Source organism: Stegostoma tigrinum, chromosome 37 (assembly GCF_030684315.1).
Source record: "Stegostoma tigrinum isolate sSteTig4 chromosome 37, sSteTig4.hap1, whole genome shotgun sequence".
NCBI classification, from domain to species: domain Eukaryota; kingdom Metazoa; phylum Chordata; class Chondrichthyes; order Orectolobiformes; family Stegostomatidae; genus Stegostoma; species Stegostoma tigrinum.
The window spans coordinates 20,557,898-20,569,992 of NC_081390.1; the positions used below are offsets into that span (position 1 = coordinate 20,557,898).

General features: G+C 45.0%; 1 protein-coding gene across 10 annotated transcripts in view; it reads left to right on the forward strand.

Annotated features, from left to right (window-relative positions):
- The window catches only part of LOC125467477 (PH and SEC7 domain-containing protein 1-like), a 193,198-nt gene that overhangs the window by 50,429 nt on the left and 130,674 nt on the right, over positions 1 to 12,095 (forward strand). For all 10 annotated transcript variants that reach the window (XM_048563337.2, XM_059640393.1, XM_048563335.2 and 7 more), the window contains one exon: positions 5,179 to 6,221. In XM_048563337.2, coding sequence (XP_048419294.2) covers positions 5,271 to 6,221 — 951 coding nt within the window. In that variant the 5' untranslated portion in view covers positions 5,179 to 5,270. The remainder of the gene's footprint in view (positions 1 to 5,178; positions 6,222 to 12,095) is intronic.

Sequence of the window (12,095 nt, forward strand, 5' to 3'; positions counted from 1 at the left end):
TCTGAGGGTTCTGGTTTATGAATGCTTTACTCAGTATCCTTCTCTAAGCTCAGATAATGAGCATTGACAACTAACTAACTTTCCGGTTGCCAGATACTCTAGCCACTACTCCAGGTACATACCACATGCGAGCATACAAAGCTAACCACACAACCTTTTTTTTTTAATTAAAATATTCATGGAGTGGGGACATCTCTGGCTGAGTCAGCCTTTATTGCCCATCCCTAATGGTCCACAAGACAATTAAAAGACAACATTGCTATGGGTATGGAGTTGCGTGTAGGCCAGACTAGGTAAGGGTCGCGGCTTCCTTCCCTAAAGGACATTCATGAGCCACATGGGTTTCCTCTGACAAATGACAATGGATTCATGGTCGTCATTAGACTCTTGAATTCCAGACATTTTCTTCGAAATAGTGAATTCAAACTCCACCATTGGCCATAGTGGGATTTCAATCTGGGTCTTTGCATTAATAGCGATAACGCCACTAGGCTGTTGCCTCCCCAGCTTCCCATCAAGGAAAAGCCATAAGGTAATGGCCTTCATTGAGCTCCTTTATTAAGATCTGTATTGCCTTCAATGTTGAATTCTACACTTGTACATCTACCCACTGTGGCCAGTTTAGCCTCCTGGTTAGCATGGGACGTACGGGAGCATTGATACTCAGTGACTGCATTTTTGACTTTCTCTGTTTCAGGTCTTGATTTGTGTGCTGTATTAGTGGTTGGTCGACGTTATGAAGCCTCCGTGCTCTGCAGCACGCTGTCTGTTGAACTTTGTGTCTGTCTCCCTCACGGTTAATCCCAGCTGATATCCTGTCACATGATTTGAGGGCATTAATCAGGATTAAATTAACTTGAATCACAATACATTCTCATGGATGCAATGTAAACAGTTGCAGGGCTGGGGGAGGGGAGACGGTCTCAGCTGTTTTCCCTATAATCCTTGGACTGTGTCGCAGCAGTTTGAGATGTTTGTCTGAGACGGGTCCAGTTGGAATTTTGCGATTCACTTTTTTAAAAATGTTTTTTCAGATTGTATGATGTGCTGACACAGGGCCTGGAGATTTCCTGGGGTGCCATATTAAAATCAACGTTGAAATAATAGGAACTGCCAATGCTGGGGAAGCTGAGATAACAAGGTGTAGAGCTGGATGAACGCAGCAGCCCGAGCAGGAAAGCTGATGTTCCTTCAGAAATGGGGGAGGGGAAGAGGGTTCTGAAATAAATAGGGAGAGAGGGGGAGGCGGATGGAAGATAGGTAAAGGAGCAGGTAGATGGAGAGGAGTTGGACAGGTGAAGGAGGCGGGGATGGAGCCAGTAAAGGTGAATGTAGGTGGGGAGTTAGGATGGGGGTTGGTAAGTTAAGAGAAGATGGACAGGTCAAGGAGATGGGGATGAGCCTGGTAGGTGGGGGTGGGGGTTGGCCAGTGAGGTGGGAGGAGCAGATAGGTGTGAGAAAGGACAGACAGGCCAGGGAGGCGGGGACAAGCTGAGCTGGTTTTGGGATGAGATCAGGGTGGGGATATTTTGAAGCTTGTGAAGTCCAAATTTGAGGCCATTGGGCTGTAGGGTTATGAAGCGAAATATGAGGTGCTGTTCCTGTAACCTTCAGGTGGCACTGGAGGAGACCGCTTTGTGGAACACCTACGCTCGGTTTGTGACAAACGACTGCATCTCCCAGTTGTGAACCACTTTAAACTCCCCCTCCCACTCCATGGACGACATGTCCGTCCGTCCGTCCGTCCATCCAGGGCCGCCTCCAGTGAAATAGTTTTTGATTTGGAGTCTCTGATATACATTGATCTACAGCAGTAAGTGTATTCTCAGCAAGATCCCCCTAATGAAAAAGACAAAATAGGATCGGGAAAGATGGAACTGAAACGAGATCAGAATTGGGCCAAGTGACTGTTACCCAGAATTTTTGCACTTCACCCAGTGATGATTGCCAGTCACCAGAGCAGCACAGACTGCAGTAGGACTTTGGAGCTTGGAACTTTGGGACTGTGTAGAATCCTTGGTTATAGCAGATTCCGTGGGAACTGCCTGGGAAATTGAATTATCTGATGAACAATTCCCCTGTGTCTGGAACGTTCTGAAAGAATCCATTAAAGTTGGGGAACTCGGGAGGGTTCTGACTCACTTAATACTTGGCCAGAAAAAGTTATCAGATTAAAACCTACTCTAATTCCTGCATAACTATTGAGCCCAGGAGCTCTGACACCCAGCCACTCCGACTGTACCTTCTCTCCAAGGCTGCCACTGTCTTACCCAAACCACTTGTCAACCTGACTCCCATCCTCCCCTTTTGACTGTCAGACCCATCACCCCACATCCTTCCTGACAATTGCCTGTCCCCTGACTTAGCCTAAGCTCTCATTCACAAACCTGACACCCTAGCCACTTGACACCATACCCCATCTCTCACGCACTTGGCATTTCACTGAACAAATGGGCATGTTTTCCATGAAGATTTCCTTTGTTATTGGATTTGTCTACGAGGGAGCCCCCTGTCTAATGAACTCCAGCCTAGAACGTCTAAAGGCACAAAAACAAATTCTGAGGAAGGGTCACCAGGCCTGAAAGATTAACTCTGATTTCTTCTCTCAGATTCTGCCTGACCCGCTGAGCGCTTCCAGCAGTTTCTGTTTTTGTGCCTGATCCATAGAATCCGCAGTTTTTCGGTTTTTAATGCTGCAAAGTAATTGGGTAAACTTTAATCCTGCCAGGTTCAGAAAGATTGTTTCTGACCTTGACTGGCCCAGATATTTCAATGTGTTTTTGACACTGAATGCTTTGGTACTGACCTAGTGAACCATACTGCAATCTTCTGTCATAAATAATTATTCACTAAGGAACTTTTGAAAGCAAACTTCTTGTCGTATGTATTTCAGGAACATTTTCAAGTCTAGCCTTTTGCTCCGTTGTCTCGTGGAGCTCAGTAGATTTTATTTAGATTGTGTTGAGCAGCATTGGTTTAGTATATTTCACAAAAAACCCAAGAAATGCGGATGCTGTAAATAGGAATAAAAACAAAAGTTGCTGGAAAAGCTTAGCGGGTCTGGCAACATCTGTGGAGGAAAAAAAAATCAGTTAATGTTTCAGGTCTGATTTTTATAAGCCACATTTTGTAAACCATAGATGCTGCCAGACCTGAGCTTTTCCAGCAACTTCTGTTTTTGTTACTAATCTCAAGTTGCTTTTAGAACAATTGTAAAAGAGGACATAGGTTTCTATTATCTTGAATAAATTTGGAAACCTGTTCAATTAGTTACAAATTGGAGGCATGCCATCTTGTGATACTTCACTATCTTTGTACATTTACAAGCAAACATGAACCTTTTGAGTATAGGTGTTGGAATGTCATGTTGAGGTTGTACAGGATATTGGTGGGCTGCTTCTGGAGTAATGTGTGCAGTTCAGGTCACCCTGCTATAGGAAGGGTATTATTAAACTGGGGAAGGTTCAGAAAAGATTTAGTAGCATGCTTCTAGGAATTGAGAGTTTGATTGGACTTTTTTCACTGGAGCATAGGAGGTTGAGGAGTGACCTTCGTTGGGTTTTGTAAAACCATGAGGGGCAAAGATGAGATGAATGTCAAGGGCCTTTTCCCTTAGGTGGGGGAATTCAAAACCAGGGGGCATTCTTTTCATGTGAGAAGAGAGATTTTAAAAAGGACACGAGGGGCAACATTTTTATACAGTGGTTCATGGGTGGCATGAACTTCTAACAAATGTGATGGGTACAGGTACTGTTTAAGTGCTTAGAAGACATTTGGATAGGTACATGAATTGGAAAGGTTTGGAGGGATATGAGCCAGGAGCAGGCAGGTGGGACTAGTTTAGTTTGGGATTGTGTTTGGCATGGGCTAGTTGAACTGAATGGTCTGTTCCTGTGCTGTTGACTCGATGGGCTACTTCTACTCGTGAGTCATTTCAGCTTTTTTTTTTGAGCCTTCTTCACAATTTAATACAATCGTGGCTGATCAGTGCTTTCAATTCCACATTCCCATCTACCCCTGATGAGGTTAGTTTGTCATCCGGTAAGAGAATGGATCTACTCAATCTTCAAAATGTTCAGTGACTTCACTTCCACCACCTTCTGAGGTAAAGAGTGTTCCAAATTCACGCAATCCTCTAAGAGGGGGGAAAAAAAATTCTCCCCATCAACCCTTTCAAAAAAACAGCGACCCCTAATTTCAAAACAATAACCCCTGGTTCTGGGCTCAGCCACAAGAGAGACAATCCTTTCTACAACCACCTTGACTCTGAATGATCAGGACCTTTTTATGTACTTCAACAAACCACCCTTCACTCTTCTAAACTCCAGCATAAACAAACCCAGCCTATCCACCATCTCCTCATCCTCTTCATCCCAACTATTAATCTCCTCTCCAACACATTTCACATCCCTCCCTTAAACAAGGAGACCAAAGATGCTTACAGTATTGGAGATGTGGCCTCCCCAATATACTTGATAGGGTTGTGACTGCATGTACACTTTGAATTAGGATGGTGGTAATATCACAGGAGTAGTAACCCATGGTAATGTTCTGGGAATATGGGTTCAAATCCAACCATGGCAGCTGGTGGAATTTAAACTCAACAAATAAATCTGGAATATAAATCTCCTCTCCATTATGGTGACTGTGACGACCATCATTGATTATTATGAAAGGCCCCATTACCTTAGAGCAGAGAAATCTGCCATTCTTACTTGGTATGGCCTACATGTAACTCCAGACAGGAATGGAATTGACTCCTAACTGCTTTCTGAAATTTCCCTGGGATCAGCAATAAACCCTGACCTTAGCAGCAATGTCCATGTCCCAAAAAAGAATGGACAAAAAGTTGTGTATTTTTGGGTCCAGTGACCCTTCTGCAGAGTTCTGGAACCAAAATGTTAACTCTGCTTTCTGTCTCCACAGATGCTGCCAGACCTGCTGAGTTTCTCTAGCAATTTCTGTTTCTGATTTACAGCATCTACACTTTGTTGTTTGTTTTTTTTGAGTTGTGTGGAGGTAATTGCTTCCTTGTGTGTAAATTGAGCTTCTAGGTTACAGAGTTAGTGTTCAACCCCCCTGTATATCCTTTGGCTTGGAGTCGGTGTTCTATTTGGGTTCCATGCTGATTCATAAGTTGACAGTATTCATCAGTAATGTTTTTTTGGATTTTCCTAGATTGGAGAATTGGATCTCAGAATGGGAAGGTGATTGCAGTGCCTGTTCTCCCTCCTTCCTGTTAACTGGCGATTGGTGTAGCTTCATGCCAAATGGCACAGGATACCAGAGTGATGACCTTCTACATGGAACTGAGAACGGATCCTCGTGGCTGTTGTGCCACCGCACCTCCAGGATCAGCGTGCCATGATGGGCCGAACACTGCACAACCCGATGCCAATGCCCAGTCGCCATGCTTGCTTTCGCCCATCGTGCCATCCTATACGCAGCGGCGCAGTCTGCCTCCAGATATGAAGATGGATTTCCTGGGCTTTCCTGGTTGTAAGAAGGGCACAGCGTCACTCATTCGCACACAGTCAGACACCAATCCTTTTCGGGAAATTGCCCCAACCAACCCTGGCAGGTCTACTGCTCCGACCTCTCCGGTATGCATCAGGACTCAGTCGTTCTGCCCAGTTAGCTTGGAGAATACAGTGCGGAAGCTGGGTGGTGACACCAGCGGTAGAAGCTCAGTAGCTACATTCAGCTATATTGAAAAGGCCAGAGTTAAAACTGTTGTGAACCCTTTCAATGTGTCTGTGCTTCCTCAGGGATTGAAGCCGACTTCCGTCGGCCAGGAACCCTCTACTGGGTGGAAAAGCCCCCAAGCTGCCCACAGAGTCTCTCAACGGATGGTATCAAAGCCAACTCGGATGGAGAATTTTGACATGTGTGTGAGCACAGTGTCTGTGGGAAGCTACAGAGAGCCATCGAATGGCCTCATTTCCACTCGGAGCTTGCTTTCATCGGTTGGGAGTGTGAGCCCACGGTATTCTGATGCTGCAGCTCATAGTCCACGTCCTGGATGGAAACGACCGCAGTCCGGCAATGAACGGTCTCAAGGGTATGCTTCAAAGCAAATCCCTACCGAGACTCTGGATGGGGGAACAAGTCTAATGACTGTGACTACCCCCAGTAAATCATCGAGTAACCACAGCAGTGCTGCCATTCCGAGTGTGAATCCCATAGGAAGAGAATCCCCAAACAGCCCAGGCCTCAGACAGGTATGTCCTGCCAAATGAATGAATTTGTTTTATTGCTAAAGTGTCCTTCTGATCTGTCTGGAGAACAGGAAGCGTACACCTGCGACTACTCCTCACCCCTCCCCTCCATTCAAGGCACCAAATAAACCTTCCACATGAGACAGATTTGCCTGCACAACAGTCAATGTGGTCTACTGCATCCGATGCTCCCAACGTGGACGCTTCTACATTGATGAGACCAAGCGGAGGCTCGGAGACCGCTTTGTTGAGCACCTATGCTCTTATCGTGACAAACGACTACCCCTTCCAGTCCCAAACCAGTTGTTCACAATCTGTTTCCCAGCCCACTCTAAGCCAACCTGTGGCTCCTGTTAGTGACCCATACACAGCGAGACCTCCATCTGTCTGTGTGATATTGCTTACCAGGCTAGCTTCCACTCCTCGTGCCTGTTGTTGACTCTCTATTGGACAATTCCAGTTCACTGTAGGATGACCTCCGTTGTCCCCATCAAATTCAGCCTGAACAAAACATCACCACCTGTATTGTACTCACCAGGTCCTCCATTCTCCTCAATTCAGCATTGGTCCCAACTTAAAATGGCTGCCCTCATGTTTACATTTAAATATGTAAATTCCTTCAAGCCTTAGCTATATCCTGCTCTATCTAATATGTCTGGGCTACAGCTCAACAATCTCCCCTATTCCCTGTGTGGTCACCCCAATTCCCTATTGTTCATGGCCACACAGTTAGCCATCAGGTCAGCACCTGCCCTTGACCATGTCCCTTCAACTTACTCCATTTTTTTTTAAAGATCTTCCTTAAAACTAGCCCAGTAACATTACCACCACCACCTAGTCTCTATTAATATATAGATTTCTCACATTTTTACTCACGTTGAACAAATGAACTCATATATGCCAATTGGCACAGTGTTTAGCACTGTTGCCTCACTGTGCCAGGGACCCAGGTTCGAATTCACCCTGAGGCAACTGTGTGGAGTTTGTACATTCTCCCCGTGTCTGCTTGGGTTTCCTCTCACAGTCCAAAGGTGTGCAGGTTAGGTGGATTGGTCATGCTAAATTGCCCATAGTGTACAGGGATGTGTAGATTAGGTGGATTATAAGGGGATGGGTCGATGTGGACTTGTTGGGCCAAAGGGCCTGTTTCCACACTGTAGGGATTCTATGAATTGGTTGTTACGGTCATTAGACCAGAAGATGTAGGAGTAAAGTTAGGCCATTCGGGCCGTCGAGACTGCTCTGCCGTTTGATCATGGCTGATACATTTTCTCAACACCATTCTCCTGCCTTCTCCCTGTAACCCTTAAACCTCTTACCAATCGAGAGCCTATCTGTCTCTGTCTTAAAGACGCTCACTCATTTGATTTGGCCTTCTGCAGCAATGATTTCCACAGAGTCACCACCCTCTGGCTGAAGAAATTCCTCCTCATCTCATTCTAAAGTGTCATTTCTTCACTCTGAGGCTGAACCCTCAGGACCTAGTCCCTCCTACTAGTGGAAACACCTGGACCTCCACTCTGTCCAGATCTCTCCATATTCTGTAAGTTTGAATCCAATTTCACCCCCCCACCCCCCGGCCAACCTTCTAAACTCCAAGTACAGACCTAGAGCTATCAACTGCTCCTCCCGGAGAAACCCAATTGCCATCTTTAGAATGCAACTTTTCCTAATTTTCTCCTGTGTGATGGATGATGGGAGACATGTTATACCAATATTGTTCTCCACACCTTTTCCTCTGTGGCTATGTTGCTGGATCTGCTCCGACTCTTGCTTTACTCAGATTTGAGTTGAAAATCTTCCTCAATCCCCTCAGAATTTGAGGGAACTGAGGGATCCGGCTGAAAAGTGGATTTAAGCTGGAAGGTCATCCATTATCTTGATGAATGGTGCAACATTCTGAAAGGGCTGGACATTCCTCTGCCTTCCCCAACTACTTACAACTTAGTGGTCTCAAATGTTCATGAAATTCTAGCTGCCCTGTTTCATAGGATCATTGGACCCCCTACACTGCTAAAATTTGGCCCTTTGACTTTGCACCATTCCTCTGAAGAGCATTCCACCTAGATCCAGCCTCACACCCTATCCCTGTAACCTTGCATTTCTCATGGCTAACCCACCTTTCCTACATATCCCTCGATACTATGGCCAATTTAGCATGGCTAATTCTCTCTCTTAACCTGCATGTTCTTGGACTGTGGGAGGAAACTGGAGCACCTGGCAGACACACGGAGAATGTGCAAACTCCACACAGACACCAGCCGTGTCAGGCTGGAATTGAAGCCGGATCCCTGGTTTTGTGAGCCAGCAATGCTAGCCACTGTGCCGAGCTGAATTGTTTGAGATTCCCAAGAGATCTAGGAGCTGGTGCCAGCTGTATAATGGTTGCTGACTAGGCTAAGTTCACAGGCCATGCAGACTGGGAAGGGCAGGGCTCAGTCCTTTGAATATGCCTCTCACATATTAGACTAGGCAAGCCCTGTATGAATAGACTCACTTCATATTCTCCAGGGAGAGCAATCTGAATGATTGCACTGTCGCATATGGCTAGCTTTAATGTGGGGTGGTAGTGATGGACCAGTAATGTAACTGGGACAGTAATCCTGAGAGCCAGTTTATTACTCTGGGAACGTCTCATCGGGGTGAAAATGAAATTATCATTCATTGTTGTAAAAGTCTGTCTGGTTCAGTAATGTCCCTTCCAGAAAGAAGTCTGTTGTCCTTTCACCTGTCCGTTCTACAAGTCACTCCACAGCGATTTCTGAAATAGTCTAGCAAGCCACTCTGTTTTAGGACCACTTAGGGTTGGGAAATAAATCATGATTTTTGCTAGTGTTGGCCAGATCTCCTGAAAGAAGAAATAAAGCAAGAAAAGGCGCACATTACTGCCAGCGTTGTCTCTACGTGTGCTTAATAACATCCCGGCACCAGCTGAATATGTTCCTGAATCATGGCATATTGTCCAAAACTTTGATTATTCTGCAATGTATGTCTCTAAATTGTTGTGATCCGAAAATGTAACACAAGAGAGTTTAGTAATTGCAGTCCTAAGGTTTGCTGCATCTGTCATGCAGATTGCTGTGAACTGGTGAAGATCTATCTGATACAATGGGAGCTGACCTGTTTGAGGCACTAAATAGGATTAAAGGGATCAGTGTAGAGAGAAACACTTTCTTCTGGTGAGGAGAAGAGGTGTTGTATGTTAACCTTAGACAGAAACATTTGTTTCTGGTAATTTTCTAAACCTCTATAAGGGCACCTCTCAACCACCTATCCTCCAACGATAAAAATCTCAATCTATCCAACCTCTCCTTTATAACTCAAACTCTCCAGACTCGGTAACATCGTAGTAAATGTCTTCTGAACACTGTCCAGTTTAATAAATTGAAACCTTGTCTGTCTCTTCCAGCGATTATGCTGGCCCATTTTCAAGATTGCTGGAGACTAATTCTAAGGGAAAAGCAGTTAGGAAAAAATGGTCTTGCAATCAGTGTCAGCCAAGATTGATGAGCCTGGCATTCACTGTATTGCTGTTGATGGGATCCTATTGTCTGCAAGATAGCTGTAACAGTTCCCTGCATGTGGCAAACCATGCGTTGGATGCATAAAGCCATGCATTAGATGTGAAATTTCCTGAAAGGTTTGAGATGTTTTGGCTCTGAGTGGAGGTCCAGCAGTGTTCCATCTTGGTGTTGGTGTGTGTGGTGTATATTTGATAGGCTTCGTGTTCCTTGGAGCAATGCAGAGGTATCACTCCTTTCCAGATGTGCAGAAATTTTATTGAGTTTTATGCAATGCTTTCAAGATCGCTCCATCATTCTTCAGCTCTCACTTCACGTGGTTTGTGCTGTGCCTCTAAGTTAACGAGCACCGTCACCAGGCTTGTTCAATCGAGCCCAGTTGGCATGATTCAGTTACCCAACTCTCAGTCAAACATAAAACCGTCTGCAGTATAATTAGGCTCATGGCTAGCCTATATTTGTCTCCAAATGCTAATCTTGCCCTAGTTTTAGTTCTGTATAGAATTTGTGTTTGAATGTTCCTAACTTTCTTTCTAAAAGAGAAACATGCTTTTATGTAGCTCTGTTATTACCTTGGTGCATTGCAAAGAGGTTTGTAGCCAATTAAATACATCATGGACGCCATTGGAATGGAGGAGATGGTGGCAGAAAACTCCCACAAATCATAGCAAACAGGTAGTCCACTTAATTGATGCTGAATGAGGGGTGATTATTAGCCAGGACCCCAGGATTGTGTGTGTGTGTGTGTGTGTGTGTGTGTGTGTGTTCAAAATAGTGCTATGGAATTCCATAAATCCACTCCAAGGAGAATTGGGGAGGGCCACTGATGGATGTCTCACCTGATAGTCAGTTTAGTAACCCATGGTACAGCTGAAGGTGTGTCATGCCTGGATTTGGAACTGGTCTTGAACCTATAGCCACCTAACTCCAAGACAGCTGCGCAATCCACTGAGACATAGCTGACACCAGATTTATGGGAATAATGGCAAAGCTCGACTGGATGGTAGGACTTTAGGACAGTTCTCTTCCATCAGTGGTGAGGGAAACAGTCTAAGCTGTATTCCACCTGCCAGTGGGTGCTATAAAGCCTTCCTGTCCCAGCTTGTCTGAAAGAAAAATGGACTTTTTCTCGACTGTGGTATGCGAGTATTCACAGATTGTCAGCCAAGATGATTTTATAACTTTTATAATAATGATGGTTAGACAGAAAATCACTATGAAAGAGAGTGAGATGGTGCCTCACTGTGATATGGTGACAGGTGAAGCTAATTTAACCATAGGGCATTGGAGAGGAGACGGGATCCAAACACACATCTGGTGATGTTAAAGGAGGCAAAAACTTTGCAAGGGCTTCTGAGAATTGGTTGCAATTTTAAGGGCCCTGTTGTGATGCAATTGTAGTGTCCCTATTCCCTGGACTGGGAGGCCTGGGGTCTACTCCCACTTGCTCTAGGAGTGTATAATAGCATCTCTGAACAGGTTGAGTAGAAAAATAAGTTTTTTTTTAAAAAAAAAAGTTGAAGGGGGCCTGGGACCCTCTTGTGGTGCTGGGGTAGTGTCCCTACCTCAATCTGGAGGCTCAGTTCAAGTGCTACTTACTCCAGGGCTGAGTCATAACGAGTCTGAACAGGTTGATTAGGAATATGAGAGCTGGGTTCTCCCCCACCTCCATGTTAATTTAGACCTGGGTCTCTAGCACTGAGAGACAGCAGTGCTAACCACTGAGCCATACCACAACATACAATCCAGTAAATACCCCAACTGTGTAAGAAGCCTCTTCAGTATGGCCAACTCAATTTTAAACACAGAAGCACGTGTCACTCTTTCCTGATTCCACCCTGGGGAGAGTGCCTGTGGAGTTTGCACATTCTCCCCATTGTCTGTGTGGGTTTCCTCCAGGTGCTCCAGTTTCCTCCCAAAGTCCAAAAATGTGCATTTTAGATGGATTGGCCATGCTACAGTGTCTATTGATGTGTAGGTTAAGTGCCTTAGCCATGGGAATACAGGGATAGGGAGGGGGGAAATGGGTTGGGTTGGGGTTGCCTGCAGAAGGTCTGTGTGGACTTGTTGGGCTGAGTGGCCTGTTTCTGCACTCTGATTCTGGATCATTCTATTTATGCAGTTTGTTCAACACTTGCTTCAAAAATTGGATAACAGTTTGTAATTGCAATGTTGCTTTCTCATGGGGGATATTGTATATTGAGAATGAATCCAAGCATTATCCAGACCCAGATATTAGTTTACAGGTGTAAAGTCATTGCCTTTATCCTGCGTCTGAAAGCTACTGGATGAGAACAAGCTGGATAATTTTATTTTATCCCTGGAATCTGTGCTGATTTATGTATGGCTCAGCTTT